The 24698-nt window shown below is 43.0% G+C and overlaps 1 protein-coding gene across 6 annotated transcripts in view; it reads left to right on the plus strand.

The window, feature by feature from the left end:
• Positions 1-20497, plus strand: part of LOC109446927 (endogenous retrovirus group PABLB member 1 Env polyprotein) — a 43501-nt gene extending 23004 nt beyond the window's left edge. For 2 of the 6 annotated variants that reach the window (XM_019730794.2, XM_019730793.2), the window contains exons 3-5: positions 14072-14101; positions 16712-16831; positions 19070-20497. In XM_019730794.2, the coding sequence (XP_019586353.2) occupies positions 16761-16831; positions 19070-20255 (1257 nt within the window). In that variant the 5' untranslated portion in view covers positions 14072-14101; positions 16712-16760 and the 3' untranslated portion in view covers positions 20256-20497. Of the gene's footprint in view, positions 1-13622; positions 14102-15578; positions 16621-16711; positions 16832-19069 lie in introns of those variants that run through there. The other 4 variants (XM_074338485.1, XM_074338487.1, XM_019730791.2 and 1 more) reach the window with 4 other exon arrangements.
• The last annotated feature ends 4201 nt before the right edge of the window (positions 20498-24698 follow it).

Here is a 24698-nt window from a genome sequence, read left to right on the forward strand (position 1 = left end):
CTCCAACTTTGATAACTAAGAAGCAAATGTTGGCTCAAGAAATCCACAAAGACAAAGTGAAGGTGTTCTGGTCTGAAGGATGTTAACTCCGCTGTCACCCTTTTCCCTTCTGGGTCACAGAGCCAAGGCCAACGAGAATGTGGAAGTGAATTTGGGTTGAGAGGTGGCATCTCACAGAGCCTGTTGTCTATAAATGGAAACACCTCCTTCCTAACTAAACAAGATCCCCTGAGACTTCCCTTTGCTCAAGGGAAGCTCTACCTGCCCATCTGGCCAGGGTTCCTGCAGGGCCAGGATTGGGGCTTCCTCAGGTCTAAGATCTGTCCCTAACATAGGAGGTGACCAGTCCCCAGTTTATGCAGCCAGCCTCAGAGGACCTGGGCGGGGGCAAATCAGAAAGTAGACTCAAGGTAAAGATTTAGCTCTTGACTTTTGGGAAAAGGAAGGAGTGGCCCCTAATTAAGAGTAACTATCCCCTGAGACTGGGGATGTTTTATTACAGGGAGGTTGGATTTAGGGGTGCTAGTTTTTAAATACCTTCTAACACAGACTTACTTACTCGTCAGCCTGTCTTTTACTACCACTCCCCGCCTTCCAATACAGTTAGGGAACTAGGGAGCCCAAAGCCCTCCCTTCCCGGCCCAAGAGTGTTCAGGGAGCTCCTGGAGAATAGAAAAGAAAAAGAAAAATTAGCGTCTTTCAGCATCAAGCGTTGTAGTAAAGAAATAAAAGAAGGAAGGGGTTTGAGGGAGGAGAGAGAGGAGATCAAGTGTATGTGTCTAAATCTTTCTTTAGGCTTTTCTATAGGTTGGGGGAAATGTTATCACATTTCTGTGTAAATCTATGGGGACACTGAGGGTAGGGGAGCTTGGCTCTTCTTCACATCCAGGATTCTGGAAAGAGAGTGCCTTGCATCCTTGCAGAGGTATAGGGTGGGGTGGGGGGACACACTAGAAGAAACTCACCAGCGTGTGGTCATCTGGCAGAGGGAGCCTGGATTTGAGCTATCGCAGTGAGGATGAGACAGAAGTTTCCACATGCCATTTGGAGATGGGGAGAGATGTAGACTAAAGTTGAGTTAGAACCAGAGGTCCTGCCATTGGATCTACAAGGACAGAGGGTGGAGAAGGGACATCCAAAAAAGGAACAAATGGAAGGGGCTCAGAGAGGGAGCCAAGTGAGGCTACGTCAGCCAGGGAGTACTGAGCCCAGACCGAGTGACGAGAGACAGAGCCAGGACCTAGAGCAGCCAAGGTCAGCAGCAGACACTGGCAGAACGGTCAGGGATGGGACCAGCTCCAGCTTAGCGGTCCCCACCCAGAGAGCAGCCCGGGCCATCACCTCACCACAGAGACCAGTGAAGGACCAGAGGTCACTGCCTGGATTTAAAGACCTACCTCGCCTCCACCATCGTGCGTGTGCAGGAAGGGATTATGTTCTCAATAGAATAAAGACGCCAACTTGGAAAATGGAGTGGGAACAAGAACAGGGTGTTAAAATGTTCCTGATGGATCTGGACTTCCAACTGACTGAATACGTACATGAAATGAGAATGTTTAAAATTAGAAGGGGCTGACATGATTTTAAGTGACAAGTGTAAGATTTTCTCTCTGTCACTTACTTCAGCTGGTAAAGGCTCATGAAAATCAGATCAGTTACACAAAATAGAAGGAAATATAATTTTTTTCTGCATTACCAAGTGCAAAGTATTAGGTTGGTGCAAAAGTAACTGTGGTTTTTGCAATTTTTTATTTTTATTTCTTACTTTTAAACCACAATTACTTTTGCACCAACATAGTACATTGACTAGGAGATATAAGAAGTGTTCAATAAATATCGGTTAAATGTATGACTGAATAAAGCCAATGATGTTAGTTTTCTATATCTGCAAAACAAACAAACTTAGTGACCTAAAACAACACCCACTTATTTTCCCATAGTTTCTGCAGGTCAGAGATCCAAGCATAGCTTCCCAGGGTCTCACAAGGTTGAAATCAAGGTGTCTGCCTAGCTGTGCTCTCATGTGGATGGAGCTCAAGGACGTCTTCCAGGCTCAGTCAAGTTGTTGGCAGAAGACAGCCTCTTGTAGTGTAGTGCTAAGTGCTCTTAGCTCCTTGTGCAACCTCGGGTCCTAGTGACATCATTGACTCAAAACATGGCCGCCCCCTTCTGCAAAGCCAGTAGGAGACTCCCTTTTAGGGCTCTCTGATAACGTCAAACCCACCCAGGATACTCTCTCTTTAGATTAACTCAAAGTCATCTGATTAGGGGTCTTAGTTACATCTGCAAAATGACCTTTGCCTTATCATATAACCTAATTCACAGGTTTTGCCCTCACTCAAGATCAGGAGATTACACAAGGCATATACACTGACAGGGGCCAGGAATCTTTGGAGTAATCTGAGAATTCTGCCTGCCATGCCTACTAAATGAGGAATTAGGAGACCTACCACCACGATCACTTGGTTTATGAAGTGTTCTCCACACTCCAACTGGTCATAAGTAGCCTTTTCAAGGTAAGGACACAAACTCTGTCTTTGCGTGTGACCACAAGGGCCACTGCTTCTTGAGGTCTTATGCTAAGGTAATTGTACTGTGTTTCCCCAAAAATAAGACCTAGTCAGACAATCGGCTCTAATGCGTCTTTTGGAGCAAAAATTAATATAAGACCCAGTCTTATTTTACTATAAGACCGGATATAATATAATATAATATAATATAATATAATATAATATAATATAATATAATATAATATAATATAATATAATACCGGGTCTTATATAATATAAAATAAGACCGGGTCTTTATTAATTTTTGCTCCAAAAGACACATTAGAGCTGATTGTCAGGCTAGGTCTTATTTTCGGGGAAACATGGTATGTGGAAAATATTTCCTAACTTGTTCTATTGAGAGTTGTTGGACATTTTAGTTCTTTAATCAGTTTCTTTTCTTTCCAAAATGATCAACACGAGAGACCCACATCTACGTACATAAGAAGCCCCAGTGCAGACTGACATGCTAATCCATCTAAACCCTGGGAGAAGCAATACAGAAACGACACTGAGATGTTAGGTACCTTTCCTGAAGTTCTGATCTGACAGAGCTAGGAGAAAACAGGTCCATATTCTGTCTTCGTATGCTAGGAGATGCTTTCCACACACTGCATCTCCATTTTCACTCCCCCTACTTCTGCCTCTCACTGCTGATTATAAAAATGCTGAGTCTGTCTGTATATATTCTCCATTGCTATGACATGAGTAGTTTACCATTTATGCCCAATTACCATGCAGCACAATAATAATTATACACATCATTAACTATGTGTCCGATTAACTTCACTATATATTTTATTTAAACACTGAACTCTGTTTGAATGAACACAGTCTTCATATTGGTAAATCATGTCCCATGGACATTTAATGACAGAAAGAAAAAAAAGAAAGAAAAATGGAACATTTGTATGCAAAAGGGAAAGTGTCATTGAGTGAGTCAGTAAGAATTTCTATGCATGAGTGATTGTCCCTGCCCAATCAAAGAAGCAAACAAAAAGCAGAGCTGCAGGGTATTGTCAAGGAGGTCAAATCAAGACTATCAGATAAATGAACTTCAAAAAAAATATTCAGGTTGCAGATTTCATTTATTATTAATTATACACAGATGAAAAAAAATCTTTAAATCACATCAATCAATTTCTGCACCTAATCACAATTATAGGAAGATTACACGGATTCTATTTTCTTTCTTTCCTATGAAAGGTTAGCACATTAGGCAACTTTATAGCATTACATACTGAATTACCCATGATTACCAGGAACATTTGTCCATTTTTTTCTTTTTATTCTTGGTGAAATGAAATGTGAAGCCACTTGTCCTTCAGGGACACCCAGTGACTTAAGATACCTCAGGTAGGAAGGAATTCAGCAACAGATTATGTGACAAGAGTTGGTGATCAACCCAAGAGACTGATTGACTGATGAGTTACGAGTATATGACACCCTCTCTAGCATGGACAGATTTTGACTAAACTGTGTATTTTAGAAAGGCTGGGGGTGAGGGGAGTATCTATCTCAAATAACATTCTCAAAAAATAATAAATATAGAGAAGTTCACCGTCATACTTCTCTTGACTGTTCCAAACCATGAAATTACTGATCTTGCTTCAGTTATAGAAATAATAAATTTACTATTACCTGGTATAAACTTCTGTGTTTATTACTCTAGGAATTGCAGTACCTGAGAAAAGCCCATGAGAAAAGGAAAACAACACCCTAGTGAGAGGGAGAAAAACATTTGAAAAGAAAACAGTACTCTATAAAATAGTACATGTTCTACTGATATGCTTAAGCTACCCCATGTGATTTGCTGGTTCTGTGCGGAATTTTTTTTTTTTTTTTTTTAAGGAATGTCAGACGGGAGGTGTGGCACCAAAGAGAGAAGGAGGAACATTTTAAGGAATGAGAAAATGGTCACCACCAAGAATGCATTTCTGCTCCTGTAATAGGTGAGCTTGCAAAGGGTTGAGTAGATTCCCAAGTTAAGATCTATTAAGGACTCTTACATACCTAATTCAAAAAACATTTCCAATCCCCTTCTCCATTTTCTGTTACCTTCTGTAAGGGTTCAACAACCTATTACTCATTTTTTCCCCCCAGCTGGAGCAGCCATATAACCTAGTTCTGGCCAATGAAAAGTAAGGAGAAGTAAAGGAAGCTGGGAAACTTATGAGGAAGGTTTCTCTCTCCTGACTAAGAGAGATGGAAGTGAGGCATAGGACTGTGGTGCTAGCTGCCCCTGACGCATGCCCTTGAACCCTGCATGTGTGAGCAGAGGCTGCTGGGAGCTGCGTCAGTCCTCTGACAGCCATGAGAATCACAGAGACACCAACCCTACCTCTAGACATTGTGAGCCGCTGAAGGAACATCACCGCCCACCAACAGCCAGGTTTCTTGTTATGTGAGAAAAATCATCTCCTCCCGTTTAAGCAACGATTAGTCAGACAGCCTATTATTTACAGCACAATGCATTCTAAATGGATACTGGCATATTGAAGATACTTGTGAGTAAGAGGGAAGAGACAAATTGGATGGTCACCAGAGGTGACAGCAGAGCCAAGGTTTTGGCTTCATTTACTCAGCTGTGTTTTGTTTCCTGGGGAAACGTGTCAGTGAATGCATCTGGATTGTGGAACTCCACCTTTCTGACCAGTTGAGCAAACTGTGTGGTAGATTGTATTTTATCATACTTAAAGGAGACCTTCTGGCTCAGGAGTAATTAGTACTAATTAATGTGCTTCATCTTTCCCCTGGGCTTCACATGGCATAAGGACTCAGCAGCATCCAGAGGGCTCTGGCCTGACAGCTACTGTGCACCTAGTACTTATGAGGACAGAGTTACTGCCTGTGGCCATCCACAAGCAAAAGGACACAAATCTCCCCAAATCCTATTAAATCGTGTGATGGGGGTGGCAGAAGGTGAAAATCTCCTTTACTGAAATATGAGTGAGTTTAAGCAGTTGTGAAAGGACACGTCCCAGCAGTGAAAACCCATAAACAAGAGAGTATTTGTGAGACAATAAATTTAACCTTTAAAAGAATATGGAAGATTTATACCATCAAATGGCTCTTTCTTTACAAAACAAATCGCTATTGAACTCCCTTCAATATAAAACCCCCTGGACAATGAAGTAAGAACGTTGAAATTCTTAACCTAAACTGATAAGGAATCATGCCAATCGAAGGTTAATTGGAAATGAAGACAAAGAAGCTCCTAAACTCCCATAGGAGAAAGTGAGGCCATATTGACGGATGATTACTTCACTTCGGAAGTACTGACTGCTTGTCTACCATCTGGAGCTGTTCTGTCTAGACAGTTCCTGCCTTGCTAGAGCATACAGTCCAATGTGGGAGGGAAACTTAACAAATCAGAGATAGATCTTAATACATAATGAGTTTCCTGTACATATATTTCTATGCGTATATTCCCCTGAAAGAAAGGAACAGGGCACTAAGAGAGAAAAATAAAAAAGGATCCTAAATGTAGAGGCCTAATCAGGTTTCCTGGAGAAAGTGGTATTGAATTTAGACCTGAAAAATGACTAGGTCAAAAATGACTCGTCAAAGGAAGAGCGGGGCCAGCACTCCAAGGGGAAATACTAAACGTTGCAGGAATACTTACACCATGAAAATAAACAATTGAACCTGAAATATATTAAATTTGACATTAAGAAGCAGTTGGAAAACCTAAACTCCCATTCACATGAATTCAATATGCCCTGGCCCTTGCCAGTACAAGTTCAAAACTTTAGCTGTACCTCTAGTCTCTTGCCATCTGCACCCTCCCCCTCCCCCATCAACCCCAGGGAACTCATCTTCTTTAAGCTAAAGGCAGTGAGTGACAAGTAGGCTTCTCAACTGACAATTTTGAGCAATTGAGAAGCCACCACTATTTGCCCTAAAATGTCTCCAAAAGTTGTTCTTTCTGACATATCTCTCACATGGAAAAAAAAAAACAAAACAGAGAGAGAGAAATTAACTTCATTGTATTTAAAACACAAAGATTACTCTTTTACTACTCATTTAGAAAATTACCATTTTTAACCTTAATACAGCTTTGGACCTCAGATTAGATAGAAAGCCTCCAATATATTAGCATTGTTAATTCAGCTCTAGAGAAAATGGCATGTGTGTGCTCCCTCTCTCTCTCTCTCTCACACACACACACACACATACACACAGAGGTTGCAATAAACATAGATAAAATGTGCTGTAATCCTAATCCTCTCCAAATAAAGAAATTCTACTTTAGACACCTCCGAAGAGAGAATTTCTACAAACTGTCCAAGTACTTCTTTTCGTTATAAATATTCCAGAATTTGTAATGAAACCTAGAGATTTTTAGTTTACTTCCTTCTAATCAAATGACCAGATTTGTCAGTTCTATATATATTTTGGAACAAAATATTGCAGTTTAATTTCAAAAGTGTAAAGTTATCTCTCCACCCAAAATTTAATTATCATATTTGCTATTGCATTCATTATTTATACCACACAATAACAAGAGAAGGTGCTTTATGGTAAATAGAACGTGAAAGAAAACAAAAACAAGCAAAAAGCCCTTTGCTGTAAAGGAGTTATCAGCCAGCACCTCCTGGTCTCCCCAAGGTATCAATTAGATTTGCTGAACGGTTAAAATGATAAAGCACCAGGGCTCTTAATTTATTGTTTCATTAATTTTCTTCTATAATGTCAGAGAAAACAAAACAGGAACGGAGTGTGAGAAATAATACATTCAGGAAAAAGAATGTTAGTGCATGCATTTAGATTGTATAACTGCCCTTAAAGAAAAATTGGCTTCCTGGGAAAGTCTGACATTCCAGGACATTGAAGCGCCCTGGGCATTAATGTACATTCGAGGCTGTATCATGAGAGAGAAAGGGAATGGGGGGAGATTAATGCAAGGTGAATTCCCACACCGGTGTCCCCCATCTGTAATTCCGGCATGCTGCCAGACCCTTCTATCCTCAGTAAAAACATGGCCTGGGACTTAGGATGTATCCGAATGGAGCAGCAAAGAGTGAAGACTGGATTTTTCCATCACTGTGTGGGTTCACTGGAGGGAATTAGAAACACATTTTAAAGTGAGCTTTGTTATTTTCCTTTTCACGGGATGTGCACAACATAAATCCAAAATACTGCCCGTTTTGTGATATTCCTGGTTCCATATGTGATCATAGATTTGTCACTGATGATGTTGTAGAAATAGACTTTTAATATCTTGAATTTTTTATTAATCCTTGATTTAAAATAAAACCAGCAGACATCAACTTGTTTAGTAGAGAACACTTGAAAGATTTAAAAGCTTTGAGCTAGTGACATAAAATGTTGAGAATGAAAGGCACCAAACGAGCTATTTTGCTTGTTATCAAAATAAAAGATGAGGAAATATAAATTAGATTCCTTGATGACACTAAAATATAAACCATAGTCTTCTGTGGCGGAGGTTCTTTTTCATCAGATTTTTAATCGCTTTGTACTTTACGGTTAAACTGAGTGTTTAAATCATAGTTTGTTTATAAGGAAACAAAACAGTCCTGCCAGTGACTGGATGGGAAAGTTAGCCTAATTCTGAGGTTCGGTGTTTCAAAGTCTGTTTTTGCCATGGGCCATGTACTCATATTTAGCTTTAAATTTTCATACTGAGCATGCATCTTTTTGTGTGTTAACTAAAATTTTAAAGAAGTAAGATAAAGATACCATGGAGCTCTGAGTAGAGGAGTTATGCCAGCATATGAGCTTTAGTATAACCTGGGTAATGGTGAGGCACTTGCCACAGAGCTGGAAGGTGTGTCAGCCGAGGCAAACTCCTTGATCTCACTGTTGCTCAGTCTCCTCTTGCATCAAATGGATTCAACGATATCTATCTTGCAGGGTTGTGGTGGGGAATGTTTAAAATGTTTGTAAAGTGCTCGGTGTTTGACTCTTTGCTTATCTGTATTCAAAAATGTTATAGTAAAAATACCACATACGTACATAGAAAATGAATACGCACATAATCAAAACCTCACAAAGATAACCACTGTAAAGCAAGTATGAAAGCCATCACTGAAAGTAACAGGTGGTAACTGATCAAGGTATCAAGGGTTAGTTGAAGATAAGGGAAAGCCTTATAGGGAAATTGGGCTATTACAGACAAAACACTTAACTTTTACCGCAAAGATAAGAGTCATGGGGAGGTCTCCAGGCAGTGAGCTGGTGGAGGGAGCTTTTCTCTTGGAAACCATGCCCTCAGTAATATTTTGTTTCAGAGTTAAATGAATATGTTGATTTTCAAAAATACAGTTTTGGCCCCAGTCTAATTAATGCCCCAATGAGTATGGTGACCTTGGGCCCAGAGAAAGGCAGCTCCAACCCTGGAAGTTCACCTAGGTGACTTGGCATCTTGGGCATATGTCTCATCAGCTGGTCAGAGGTAAAGTAAGATCACATCTCATACAGAAGATAGGTTTTCAGGTTCACCAGTCCATAGTATCTTTAAAATTCCCCTTAATCGCTCACAGAGTGTAACAAACATTGTATGTGGTGGGGATAACTTAGTAGATTCGATTATTGGCCCCAATTTTTCACCTCTACCCACATCCACACTCTCACCACAGTCTTGGTGTGCAGAAGAGTGTGTTTTCTCTGCCCCTCGATTTTTGTGACTTGCTTTGGCTAATGAAATATAGACAAAAGTGGCTGTGCCAATTCCAAGTCTAGGCCTTCCGAGATCTCAGGAGTTTCCACTTGCTCTTTCACACCTCTGCCTTCACCAGGAGAAGTGCATACGAACACAAGTAGCTCGTGGTCCCAGGAGAAAGATGAGAAGTCATGTTGAACAGAGCTGATCAGCAGACTCATCAGAGAAGAATAAAGCCTATTGTTGTATGCTGCTGAGATTTTGTGGTTCTTTGCTAGAGAATATTATTGTGGCATTAGCTAATTAAGACACTCATCTTACATATGAACATTGAATGCTGTATACAGTATTATATAGTGTATACTACAGAGCATATGGCAAAAATATAATGTAGGTATTTTAACTCACTCTAAGCAGGGCTAGATGATCACAGGAAAAGAGGCACCGGGGCGAGGCAGGCAGAATGCCTACCTCTTTCCTCCCTCCCTTCCTCCCTCCCTCCCTCTCCCCAAATATGTTTTACTGAATTCACCAATAAAGGGATTCTACTATAAGTGAAAGAACATCCAACCTATACAAAAGTTTTATAAGAGTTTATTTGAGCCAAATGTTTGAGGACATGCCTAGAAGCAAGATCTCAATGGATTGGGAAAAAAACGCTCTGAGAATGGCAGTTCAGCAATTCTTTTCATGCTTTTAGAATCAAAGGAGTAAATGCAAGGAAGGTTACATGAAATCCATTGTTGGTAGATTAAGAGGGCGGGACAAAGCAAAGCAGGGCAATCTGTAGGATTGGATGAAAAGCAAAGTGGACAGACACAGACTTCTTTTACGTTGGTGGATACAGGAGACTCAATATTTACAGTAAATAGAAATGGTATGCAGACAACAAGATAACAATGAGGAGCTTTCTGGTGCTCCGGTGCCAGCACTTATGTCTATGAGGGGCCTGGGAGAGAAAACCACTCTGACATTTCAAAGGCATGTTGTTCTAGATGCACAAGGAACAGTGGACAGGGCTCACTAAAAAGTAAAGACTGACCTTTGCTAAGGAAGATACATGCCTAGGACGTGACTACCTGCCATCACCTGCCCCGTTAGGAATTTGTGATCAGACCATCTTGTGTAGTGACTTTCAGTCACTGAGCTTGTGAGGCCTGCCATGTGGTGCTCCCAGAGCTTGTCAGGTTTATTACATAGGGTCATCTCAGAAGGGTCATCTCTTCCAAGAGGCATCTTTGTTAGTCAAAAGAGCACTGAAGGGCATGAGAGAAGATCTAGGGTTGAGTCCTGGTTCTGCCCCTGTCGCCAGACCAGGCTGAATGGGCTGGAGGGAAGGTAGAGGTTTCCTCTTGTAAGCCTCCCTCCCACACGCCAGTCTTTACCGCCTTGTGTCGGAGGCTCTTTCTGCTTGCTTCTCAAACAGATTGTGTATGTACTTATCACAATGTTTACACAACTCTATCAAAATTACATTCTTGCATTTTTATCTCCTCCAGGTTTATATCATATGCTTTTTTGTATTCTCAACATCTAGCACAGTGCTTACTACATACTATACATTAATAAGCGTTCTGTCTAAAAAGCAGCTCTGATGTTCCATATCTTAGACACGGATAAACTTATCCAACTGGGTGGAGGGAGTCAGAGTGGAGGCACTGCTGTCCTTATGACACCCTCACCCAACAATCAGGTGCTTGCAAGAGTGCATGTTCAATTATTCTCTGGAATAGTCTGAAGCCAGTTGACATATAAGGTGATTTGTCATTTCCTTCCTACGGCCATTTCCAAAATGAGATTATTTACTGACTGATTTAATATCCCTATATGGAAGCCTACCCAAGACTCTCACTATCATGTATATACAAATTTGGAAATCAAAATAAAAGTTATGACCTTCTCTTAGGAAAAATAATCAGTCGTTTTCTAAAATAATTTTTTAATTATAGTTGGCATACAATATTACGTATATTATATGGAGTAAAACATAGTGATTAGTTAGATATTGATATAACTTACCAGGTGATCACCCGATCAATCTAGTACCTATCTAACACCACACATAATTATTACCGTATCATTGACTGTATTCCCTATGCTTTACCTCCCCATGACTATTTTGTAACTACCAATGTGTACTTCTTAATCCCTTACTCTTTTTCTTCACCCAAACCCCTCTTCTTTAGCAACCCTCAAAAGTTTCTCTGTCTCTATAAGTTTGTTTCTGTTTTGTTTGTTCATTTATTTTGATCTTTAGATTCCACATATAAGTGAAATCACATGGTGTTTTCTTTTCTGTCTCATTTACTCCACTCAGCACAATATCCTCTAGGTCCATGTCGCAGATGGCAAGATTTCATTCATTTTTATGGCTGAGTAATGTTCCGTTGTATCCATGTACCACCTCTTTTTTATCCGCCTGAGCCATTTTTTACTGTGCTGATGATAGAATCTCCTTTGCAGAGACAGAAGAGAGATCCTGGTAGGTTTCACTTTCCTAAGCGGAATGGGAGCTATGCCACAATAATAGAAATAACAAGTTGAATTAAGGGAGTTACTTTTTATTATTTTTTCAATCTGTTGTGTAAAACGGATTTTGACAATCTCGAGGCAACCTTCAGCCATTTGAGCATTCTATTATGATTCATGTCACAATGAAAAAAAATCATCTACATGTGCCCCAAGACATGGAGTAAATGTCATCTATATGATAAAGTTCCTCAAAATAACGGAGAAATTACAGGCTACTTGGTCCAAAGTGCATTCATCGATATATGGTGGGTTTTTTTTACTTTTAATGGTTACAAACATTTATAATAATGGAATATATTGTTTAACATGATGAAGCCTGAAAAGGCTCATTAACTCTACATTTGATTCAGTATCTCCATTTCTTTTCATTTGCAAACTCATGATTCCATAGTTCTGTAACATTAGCTTAATTATATGAGCAGTGAACCATCCTTAAATCTAGATTCATGTTTGGATTAGTGCAAAATAAATATTAATGTTGGGATTCTTATTTCTGAAATGCTTTTCTGAGCAAATTCATTCATCTCTTCTACTTTTCCTTGTGGGATTCCTAGACTGCAGCACAAATTAGAAATTGTAGAATTGTGGAATTTTAGAAGGTGAGGACCTTTGAGGTGACAAAGATTAGAAGAATGTGTCAAATGACTCATGAGTATAATAAGCTAAATAGTTCTTATAAAGGTACCGGAATTATAATTGCATTTATAAATGCCAAACAGAAATGAATTGCAAATATTGTGATAAAAAGGTTAGACCTAAAAGGTGAAATGAGTAGAATAATAAACAATGAGAGATTTAAATTTAGTAACTTAGATAAAGTAGATCCAAACCTGAACAGATAACTCAAAGTAAGCTGAGAATATTAAGTATAGGTGGAAATTTACTTCAAAATGTCTCCATGCTCACTCTAGCTCTGTCATGAATCTCCATGACAAACTTTCTCCTTTAAAATTAAACGTGAAACTTTTTATTGTGGTTCTTGTAAATTTTCCTATTCCTCAACATGAGTTTATTGTTCCTCCTTCCTGAATTACCTGATTCTTAACCAAATTATAACTATTAAAAAACTACCTATGACATAATTATTGAGAAAGTAATTTTATCTTAGATTTTTCCATGTGATACATTTTTACATTATTTGTGAAGTTTTTACAACTATTCTTTTCATTCTTCTTTGCAAAGACATCTTATATAAAGTTATATACTTTTAGATTTATACAATTACACATGGGTTAAGATTCATCAGGAACCCAAGCAGCATATTTCCTGTAATGCAGATTTCTAATTCTTTCAGTCATTTCCTTCCAGTAGGCTTCCTTTCCATATTTATTCTTGTAACACTTGGTGTGCCTTAGCCAAATAATCCATGGTAGCTTTCAGACTTTCTCTTTTCCTTATTTTATATTAGCCTGGTCTGCCTAGTGGCTGTAGCACAGTGTTTGTTCCAATTTTAGCATACATTCGGGTAATCTGAAGGGTTTATGAAAACACAGATTGCTAGACCAGCTCCATAAATCTGGGGTGGGGGCCTGATAACCTGCATTTCTAACAAGGTGCCCGGTGACACTGATGCTGCTGATCCAGAATCATCGTTGGCGAAACGTTTGGAAACAAGGGAGCTCCACAACCCAGGATTGTTGCAAACTTTTCACAATTGTTGCGGATTATAATGGATAAAAGTAGTTTGGGAGTTATAAAACAACAACTGGTGTTTGACTATGTCTGAAATGTCAGGTAAACAAATCAGAGCTAAGAAAGACAGAGCTGAAATAATTTTCAAAGGCTGAAAACTGGAAAACATGGAGAGGCCTTAGAATTCCTGAAGCTGCCATCAAAGCTACCCCCACAGTGTCTGCTACCTTGACACCCCCAAATAAAGGATATCTACTTTTTTCTATTCACTTTTCAAAATTTTCTTGATCTACTTTGACCTGACATTTCTAGAGGACCTTTCTTGAAAGGTCATGTGCTTTTACCACACTTGTTTATATTTTAATTTCCAAGACATAGTTCAAAAACTTAGAAGTCTGTTCCTGAAATTGATGTCGTTTTCCCCAATGTGGTACAGATTCACTGGAGTAATTTGTAATCAAATCCTGTGAGTTTTCTGCCCTTACGTTCTTTTCCCTACCTGAAGCCTCTGGAATAGATAAGACAAAGGGAAGGTTGGAATCTTGTAGGAACCTGGCCCACATGCAGATGAGCTGGCAGGCAGCCAACGTCCCCTGGCTTCCTGGGATTCTGTGTGTATGAGAGCAGGCCTGCAGGGCCTGCCGGATGATTTCTCCCATGGAACGCCCTTTGTTTTCTATAACTATATAACCTTGCTTCTTTTCTGCCTGCACGCGGATCTCTACCCATCCAGCAAGCCGCCACCGGAGACTCTCACCAGTCTGTAAGTCTCAATAAACCTATGTCTCACACTCAGCCACCTGGTGTGTTCTTTGGGCTTACGGCTTCATGGGCACAAATCTTGGAACAACTCGGACTCAGTCCGAACAATTGGTGAGCCTGCCAGGAGCCCAGAAACAGCCTTGGCCATGTGGACATGGTTGGAAAAAGAAAGGGAGTTTTCTGTGGGGGAAATCCCAGGATACCACAGAGCCTCTGTGTGGGGGGCTGTGGTATCCATGGTTGATGGGTGGGGGTGGCTGTGTGAGTATGGAGATGCCCCCAAAATGCAGGCCAGGCTGGAGCAGTTACTGAGCACCATAGCCAAGGACCTGGGCTTAGAGAAAAGGAAAGCTGACCGCATGGTGATGGCATCTGTGGCATGGCCACTGTTAATGGCAGTTAAATGGGCCCCCGAAGTGGAGCTGCAGGCCAGAACGCAAGCAGCCATGCTACGAGAAGAATTGTATTTAGAAAGGGAGGTTTGGTTGGTACAAGCTGATGCCCAAGAAGCTGTGTGGGAAAGCTTGAGGAAGGCAGATAATCAGTAGGACATTGACCTGCTGCTTCGTCCTCATACTGTGTTGTAAATTACCCCGTGCCGGGGACCTGCAGGGCGCTTAGCCACCCGGCCTGGGATCCCGAGGCCTGGGATCCCTTAGATACCTCTTCTACGAAGAGAACATGTGGGAGGATGTAATAGAAAGAGATGTACCAGAGGTGCAACGAGCAAGCCCGGTGCTGCAAGCTCATCCAATTCTGCAGCAAAAAAGGAAAACAGAACAGGTCCGGCTACAGGAGCCGACCCTGCTCATTTGCCAGCACCTCTATGAGGGAGTATACTGCTGCTGACTTGATAGAGCTAGGCAATCGCTTTAGGCAGAAAGCTAGGGAAAGTCTGCCAGAATGGCTGCTCTGGTTATGGGACAACATGGCAGAAGGAGTCAGTCTGAATGGGACTGGGATGAGTACACTTGCATTGATAACTAGCCACCCTTTGCCCCTCGCTGAGGCAGCGTCTTTATGTGGCCATCTATGAGGAGGAAACAATTTCACTCCCCACATGGTTAATTGCTTTATGCAAGGCAGTCTGGCCCGGCGAAGGGGACATACCCACGCAGCCCATTAGATGGCCAACTATGGAAGAATTGCAGGATATTCTCCCGAGTCTGGGAATGAGATGTGCTGTCTGTTCTCGGAACATCACAGGGCATGTAAAAATGTAATTTTTACAGCAGGGATCAAGGATGGCATTTTACAGTCTTCCCCTAACCAGCAGTATGGTACCTTAGTTTTAATCTTGAGTTCTCTGGTAGAGCAACCAATCTCCAGTGCTGCACAAACAGCGGCCTACCTAGGAGAAACTGAAAGAGTCTGCCACTGGGGAATGGAGGGGTGGGGGTAGGGGTGGGGATCGGAAAGGCAGAACAGAAGGAGAAAGCGGGGCCTGTTTGTGTCACCCTAAGCAGATATGGCATGACCTGCTCCAAGTAGGGACTGTCCTGGAACAAACGGACAGACAACTAAATGTGGTTTTAGTAAAATGGTGGCAGAAACTCCCCAAAGAGAAACGTTTTTGCAAAATACCAATGAGAAATGGTCCCCTGCAATAGAAGGGGGAAATCAGCCCAGGACACCACCAATGGAAGAGGGGTGGGTGGCAGGAGCCATAGGATGGAGGCCAAGGCCCCTGACTCCAGGTCAGGGCATATGCTGGGGACTGGAGGCCTCATGTAGAACTGACCATCTGCTGGTTTCCAAGAATAAACAGATGGTCTTAGCTCTGGTTGATACCAGAGCTGAATGTACTTTGATATACGGCAATCCCAGCCATTTCCAGGGCCCAGTTCTGGCCATAGATGGCTATGGAGGAAGCACTATTAGGGCTAAGCAAACCCCTTGAGTCCTACAAATTGGTCGACTCCTCCCTAAATGATATGTAGGGCACATCTCCCCCATACCCAAATACATCTTGGGCATGGACATTCTGGCAGACCTTACATTCAGCAGAACGGCAGGGGAATTCAGACTGCGATTCAGGGCGGTGAAGGCAATCACTAGGGGACGTGCCAAACGTCTCTGGTGAGACTCCCATCCCCGCATCGCATAACACATTTGCATAACAAATACCTGACACTATTGCCTGGGGGGGATCACCCAAATTGTACAGGAATTGGCAAAAGTGGGCATTGTTTACCCACCCACAGTGCCTTCAACAGCCCTGCGTGGCCTGAAGGAAAATCAGATGGCATTTGGAGGTTGACTGTGGATTACCAGGAATTGAACAAAGTACCTCCCCCTTGTATGCAGCTGTAACCTAGTATTGCTTTCCTCCTATATGACGTTGGACGACCCCTGGGAACATACCATTTTGTCACTGATCTAGTTAGTGCTTTTTTTCAGTGTAGCTGTTGATCCAGCTAGTCAAGACCAGTTTGCCTTCACATGGGAAAGGCAACAGTGGACTTTTAGCATCCTCCCCCAACGTATCTACACAGCCCCACTATCTGCCACGGCCTCGTGGTAAGAGATCTGTAGCTCTGGCAAAAGCCTGTCTCAGTGCACCTGTTTCACTACATAGATGACATAATGTTAAACTATGAGTCTCTTTCAGATCTACAGCAAGCAGCTGGAACACTGATTCCCCACCTGGAGCAACGAGGATGGGCAGTGGACTATACCAAAGTGCAAGGGCCTGGGTTCTCTGTCAAATTCTCGGGTGTTATGTGGGCGGGTAAGACAAAAATCATGCCAGAAGCAGTTACTGACAGAATATAGGCTTTCCCTTCCCTGCATGTGTTCCCCAGTTACAGCCTGTTTGGGGCCTCGTGGGCTATTGGTGACCCTCCATCCCCCACTTGGCCTAAATGTGTAGGCCATTATATAGACTGGTTAAGACGGGGACGCCTTGGGGCTGGGAAACCCAACACACGGAGGCAATCATCACAGCAAAACAGGCAGTCAAACAGGTACAGGCATTGGACGTGATTCCACCTGATGTGCCCTGTGAATTAGATGTGGCTAGTGCCTAGAGGGTTTGTGGCTAGAGAGTTTTGGCTGGGGCTTGTGGCAATGGCAAAATGAATGGCAGATGCCTCTTGGCTTCTGGTGGCAGTTACGGAAAGGAGCCGAATGAACAGTGGTACGGCCCAATTGAAAACCAATTCCGTGGTGTACCACGCCCTTCATCAGTGTGAACCACTCACCAGCACGGCCCGTGTCACAGTTACAACTTCCCTCCCGATTGCTGGGTGGCTTCAGGACATCTGTGGAAGCCGCATTCAGGCACTGCACAGACACTGACTAAATGACATTCCCATTTATAGCAGTGCATCACTTTGCAACCAGCCCTCGCAGTGAAGACATGCATGCTGTCCTGGGACCTGGGACCTGTCTCACTGCGGGACTCTCTGCTGACATCCATCTCCCATAAAGAAAAGACGGGAAATAATCCAACCAGACGCCTGGTGCGCGGACGGCTCTGCCATAGGGCAGCCGCCCCAATGGACAGTCGCTGTGCAGCCCCTCACCGACTGACACCATATGATGGGATACCTTGCAGTATGGATGGCAAATGTCTTAGAAGCAACTGGTATCACCCTGTGTACCGACAGCTGGGCAATCTATAAGGGCCTTATTCTATTGCTCCCCACCTGGGCTGCAAAAGACTGGATGGTTACAAAACGACCACTATGGGGCAAGGATTAAAGCAAGCCATACGGGTGGCAGTACAGTGGAAAACTGTCACAGTGTACCATGTCCCATCTCATGCAGGTTTGAATATCCCACCTGGAAATCATGAGGCAAATAGCCTCATCCACCTGCGTTGGGCCAATGGCTACATATTGTAATAAGAGCAGCCACTGAGGACAATGTACTCTGCTCCAGCTGACCACATAATATAACCTCGATGTGTCAGCAGAAGATCTCAGAGCTGTCTGTCAGCCATGTCCTGTGTGTAGTCACCGATGCCCTGAACAACTGGGGCAACCCATGGGGCACATCGGCAGAGAACATGAATTGGTTCATTGCTGGCAGGTTGGTTATGTAGGACCGCTTCCTGTCAGAGGGCTGCAAGTACACCCTAACTTGTGTGGATACAATTTCTGGCCTCCTCCAGGCCTTTCCAAGTAAACAGCCCATGCAATGGAGCACTATCCTGGGACTTGAGCATCTAAGAGTGGCTTACGGGCTCCTATCACATATTGACAGTGACAATGCGACACCCTTTTCTAGAATCCTTACCCAAATCTGGGCCAAACAACATGACATGATATAGTCATTTCACTGACCCTACAATCCAACAACTACCAGTCCAATCGAATGATGCAATGGACTGTTCAAGGAACAATTGGAAATAGACGAGCTCTCTCCAGGGGTGCACCATCCAGCTGCATCAGATACTCTGGACCATCAGTGACTCCCCTTGAAGAGAAAGGCCCTGTGCATATGCTCTCCTGACAGCTGGGCCCTACCAGGTCCTCGTAGCTCAAGTAACTAGGCCACACAGTCTCATGCCCCAGCGAGGCCCCCCAAACAACCTCCTTTTGCTGTTGCCACAAGACCTACACATGGGGACACAGATGGTCTCTTGGCCGTGGCACTAGCATACCAGGCCTCAGTGGTTGGGGATCCTAACCCCATGGGGTATTGGTATAAAACAGGGACTAGTAATATCCTCAACCCTTGTTTTAAAACCTCTCCCCACATCACTATTCAGAACCCCGGGCCGATGACAAAGCAGGGCTCCCTATGTATGACCTTATGGATGGTTATTATGCAGGTCCTGACCCTGGACCAAAACCCACAGCCCACTTCTCCTGCAGGAGATAAGATTTGATATGCAAAGCCTGGCAAACAACCCTCTCCCAGCCTGGTGTTATCTACCACTGATCAAATTGCACGTGTCTTTCTGGATGGGCAAGAGTTCCTACTGCTAGCCCCCAGAAAACACCTTACTTTTCATCCTTAGTGTAACAGGTAACTACTTCCTGGATTGGACGCGGACAGTGGCGAGTGTCTACAATCAAACGGACTGCTGGATTTGCTCAGCCCTGCCCCTGTCATCGGCGTCAGGCTTGCCATGGCACCTTCATGCAGGGAATTGGACTGACTGGGGTTCTCTCCGACATTGGGCTGCCAACTATAGAAATACTGTATCATGGGACCAAATCCCTATAACCAATTCCACCTACTTTGTTTCCAGGAGTGAAACCTACTCCCACATTTCCAACCTTATTAAGGAGCAGGTGAATAAGACACGGCCATCCCTGGGCTATGCCATCTATGACGGACGAGGCTGGCTGAGCGCCGTACAGATTGAATACACCCGCCCTGCGTCTGTATGTGTAGAAAGACATAGTGATGACCCTGCCCGGATTATGGGGTGGACGCCACAGCCCCTCTGCAACCTCACGCTAAACATCACTAATCAGAGTTGGTTGGGTTGGCAGACACCATTTCAGAAGATTGGGTCGTACAGCTCTCCTTGGGGTTGGTTATGGGTCTGCGGCGCCCACGGATGGCCATATCTGCCCTACAATTGGACCGGGAGGTGCACCTGGGGCAGGCCCTACTTGCCGGCAACTATTAAAAAGACCCTCACTTCACCTCCGCGCAACTGGGAGGCGGTGAAGGCCAGACATCGCGTAGCCCGTGCATCATGGTGGTTTTATCCTCTGGCCATCTTTTTACCTGAGGTGGCAGTTATCGACTTAGAGCTACAAGTCACTGCCCTCTCTAATCACACTGCTCAAGCCCTTAATGCTTCCAAGCAAGCTATAGCTATGTTAAATGAAGAAACCACCCAACTGCGGAAGGTAGTACTACAGAACAGGATGGCTTTAGATATCCTCACGGCGGCCCAAGGGGGCACCTGTGCCCTGGTGGGAACCGAGTGTTGTGTCTATGTGCCGGATTATCATGCCAATATAAGTCACACTTTGGCTAAAATGCAAAATCACATTAAGTCAATAGACGACTTAGCACAAGACCCCTTATCTCGTTGGTTATCCTCCCTCAGCACCCACTGGCGAGTCGTAATTACTGGTGTACTTGCTTTCCTCCTGGGCCTGTTTCTGTTTTTCGTTTGCCTGTATTGTTGTTGCGGTTTCTTTTTACAATGTTCATCTTTAGTCCACAAGATTCCTGGGGGTTGAATGTAGGGACCTGGCCCACATTCATAAGCTGGCAGGCAGCCAAAGTCACCTGGCTTCTTGGGACTCTGTGTGCATGGGAGCGGGCCTGCCAGATGATTTCTCCCATGGAATGACCTATGTTTTCTGTACCTATGTAACCTTGCTTCTTCTCCTCCTGTGTGTGGATCACTACCCATCCAGCAAGCCGCCACCAGACACTCTCCCCCATCTGTAAGTCTCAATAAACCTATGTCTCACACTCAGCCACCTAGTGAGTTCTTCAGTCTTGCGGCTTCTCAGGCACAAATCGTGGAACAACTCAAATTCAGTCCGAACAAGTCTAGATAATTTTGTCTTCCCCACCCAACCTTTAGTGCCAGTACCCAGATCGCTATTAATTACTATCTCAGCCAATAAAGGGTAGAAAGGTATCTGTCCAGAAATAGAGGCAAAATCATAGGTTTTCTTGAATTAAGTATGGGTACCTTAATTGTCCCGTATATGTCCTGGGTATTTTATGTAAGGAAGCAGTATATTTAAAAAGAAATCTAGGAATGTAACCAATGGCTTACAGTATTGTTTACAATAATAATTGAAAATAAGAAAATGTCCATCAAAGTGGCTCCCATCTCTGGAAGCTCCACTATCTCACAGTGTTGTGTCGTGTGGCCTGGAATGGGAAGATAAGGATGGAGAAGGCATACTAGTTCTTGACAGCGTTGGCTGGGAAGTGACATGACCCAATGAAGCTTCTCTACATACATTGCACTAGGACCAGCACGAAGTGAAACAGTGGCACAGGCAGTTAGAGAGAGGACCGTAGCTTAGATCTCCCCACCCAAAGAGACCTTGATCTCTCCTGTTTCCTTTTCCCCTATTGCTATCTGAAGTCAGCAAGCAGGCTGTTGTGCTGAAAACCCAATTCATAACAGTTAGATACCACCCTTTTCCAAATTGTATTCTTACAATCCCCTCAATCTTAATAGATGTCACCTGAAAAGTAAAAAGTGTGGTCTAAGGCAGGGGTCAGCAAACTGGGCCATCGGACAAACCTGGTCCACCGCCTGTTGTGGTGCACGTTACAAGCTCCATACAAAACCCATACTGCTGTGAGTTTTTAGAGTTTTAAATGGTTGGGGGAACGATATGCCAGGAATATTTTATGACATATGAAAATGACATGAAATTCACATTTCAGTGTCTATAAACAAAGTCTTATTGGCACACAGATACACTCAATCATCTACATATTGCCCACAGCCTCTTTCATGCCACCATCGCAGATTTGAGAAGTTCCAACAGAGACCCCAGCTGACCCACAAAACCTAAAATATTTCCTTATCTGACCCTTTACGGAGGTCTGCTGCCCTCTGGTCAAAAGATATGGAAACAGACTGTTAGACAAAGTAACACCAACTGTTTCTATGCTATTGACGTTCCCGTTTAAAGTGCTGATGCGGCTTTGCAGCCCTTTGCAGCAGTTCCTGAACTGACTTGATGGAGGAACCCTCCTTTTCATCTATATTTTGAGGAACACCAGTTTGGGAAATGCCATTCTGGAGCAGAGGCCCTCAAAGTGGGGACACAAATGTCACAGAAAGCAATAGAGAGATGATGAAATTTCAGACATCTGTGAATGAATTGCAAGGATGGGCCAGGTTAAAAAAAAAAAAAAGAGAGAGAGAGAGAGAGAGAGTTTGGGTTCTAAACGTCTCTCAGATTATACCCACAGGAAATTAGAGAGGGCTCCTCCTTGGGAATATGACAATGGGGGAAAACCAGCTTTGCGGAAAGAACCTTTTCTATGAACAAAATAACCCATCTTTACATTGTAAAAGAGAAATGGTAATTCTAAACAAGGGGAAATGTCACAGGAAAAAAAATGGCTATGTCAGTTTGTCAGTTCAGCAGGATGTTTGGTAAATGTTAACGCTAAATCCACAAAACATGAGCTTTCTATAGTTGTAATCCCTGACGCCTGGGAAGTCAGTAAATGTTATTCAACAACTACCGCCATTTCACTTGGGATTTTCTAACAGGATCAGACTGTTCTTTCTGGGGGGGGAAAAATTCTCCTTTTGTGAAATAATAGCGACCTCCAGTGGCTGTCTTAGGATAACGCTTTATATTTTCTCAAACTCTCCTAAAGAGAAATTATAGAATCGGTATGCACATTTTTCCAGATTTTAAATGTTAATCTGGTTATTTAATAAATATGTGTTGCGTGATTATGATGTTACCAGAACTGTTCTGAGCATTAGGAGGAGATAACGGAAAGAGCACTGGGTTAAGAGTCAGAAGACCTGAACTGGAGGACAAATGCAGTAACCGAAAAGCTGTTTGAATCTGGACCAGACACCTCCTGACCTACCTGAGCCTTGGTCTTCTCACAGAATTGTTTGGAGTGACAGTGAAACTACATGGAGAAGCACTCTTTCTATTATAATGCACACTGCAAATAAGAGATAGTAATATGGTTCCTTCCTTACAGTTCTATAAACATACCAATAAAGTCGAGATGTATAGGAATGGGCAACAGAGCAGCTCAGGTCCAAGAAGGGGAGAAAATAGATTGCCTTCTCAAAGCAGAAATATGAGGTCAGCTCCAAATGGGCTGGATAAAAGAAATGTGAAGTCCCCCCAGACGATGGTGAATTCACTGTGATGAACACCATTGGATGCCACTTTCTTCCCTGTTCTCCCCTCCTGGCAGAGTCCTCATTTTGTCTTGAGGTTCCCTCTCCTATGTACTATGAGTCACTAGTGGCGAAGTCAATCATACTTCTATTCTTCTCACTGACAGGATTTGGCCATGGTTATATAACCCCACCCAGACCCTCCCCTCATTTTTGAAGGAACGTTGTCATGTTGGCGTGTGGCACCTGAAACTTCTGCGACTGTGGATAACTGTGAGAGGAGACACTGATGACGCCCTGAAGGTGACAGAGCAGAGAAGCTGATGGTAATGATGACCTGAGCCCTTGGTGACCATGTCCCACTATGGGCTTAGCCAACCTTAGAACCGTCTACCTCTGGACTTCTTGTGAGCTCCTGAGCCTATTGTTTTGTAAACCATCTTTAGTTGGGGATTCTGTTACGTGTAGCTGAAGGCATTCCTACACATTCCACAAGGTGTTGCCTTCTCTGAGGCCTGCATCTACGCTTGGCCACACCTGGACCTTGATGGACCCCTTTCTTTTGATCACCTCTAGCATATGCTCAGAGTTACAGTGAAATATAATGTATACCATAATTTTCATATTAGTGGAACGACAAGAGTTCTGACAAAAGAGGAATCTTTATGAAGGAGAAAATATTGGTAAAACATCTGTTTGAGGAAGAATGACATCACCCAGCCTTCATTTTCGTGAACAGGCACACAGTTCCTATCTCCTGTCCGTACATGCCAGGCATAGAGGTTATCTTTACCTACCTTGAGGCTTCATGATAGGGTTAAATGAAGATTCTGAGTCTGCAACGTGGGATCTCATTGAATAATGGTTTCCCTCTCTTCCTCGTCTCTACCAATTTATGTCCTTTCATCCATCAAATCTTACCTAGAACTCACCTTCTCACACAGGCTTTCCCCAAATTAAATTCATCTGTTAATTTATGTCCCCTCTGCACTCAAAACCATGGTCTGCATTTTAAGTACAGTTACTTAAGTTTTCTGCTGCACGCAGGCATATTCCACCTCTCTAGATATACACGAGGATTGCAAGGTCAAGCAAGGAGAGATTTTGGCGTCCACTTATTTGTACCATGTTTCCCCAAAAATAACACCTAACTGGAAAATAAGCCCTCGCATGATTTTTCAAGATTCTCGTAATGTAAAATAAGCCCCACTGTATTTCCCCGAAAATAAGACCAGGTCTTATATTAATTTTTGCTCCAAAGATGCATTAGGGCTTCTTTTATATTAGGAACATCCTGAAAAATCATGCTACAGCTTATTTTCCGGTTAGGTCTTATTTTCGGGGAAACACAGTATGTGTGTCCTCTGATTCTTCTTAACCCTTCCCTAATCCCCCAATATTTAGCTGTCGGATCTAAACATAGCCATTACCAGTACATGGTGACCACTGCCTGCCTTGGCAAGCCTGCTGACATAACAGCGCTGAGCTGTACAGATGAGCTAAATGAAGGTCAGAATGACTTCGCTCTTTATTATGCAGCCTGCATGGTTCCTTTTTAGCTTTCTAAAAGCCAGTTCCTCTCCCTGAGTCGGGAGAATTTGGCTACTTATGTGGGAAGGAAATAAGTTGGAATTTGGCCAAAGAAGTGATAGCAGTATCAGCCAGAACCAGAGGCCTGCTTTATGTCAACTCTGAAGGCAGAGCTTCCTCTTAACGCTGAACATTCTTGAGATGACTAATGGCAAAGACTTCCCGAGCGCCTTTTATGTGCCTGGGATCATTCTAAGTGCTTTTCCATGTGTGTACTCATTGAATACCCACAGCACAC

The sequence above is a fragment of the Rhinolophus sinicus genome, linkage group LG07, assembly GCF_036562045.2.
Source record: "Rhinolophus sinicus isolate RSC01 linkage group LG07, ASM3656204v1, whole genome shotgun sequence".
Lineage (NCBI taxonomy): Eukaryota > Metazoa > Chordata > Mammalia > Chiroptera > Rhinolophidae > Rhinolophus > Rhinolophus sinicus.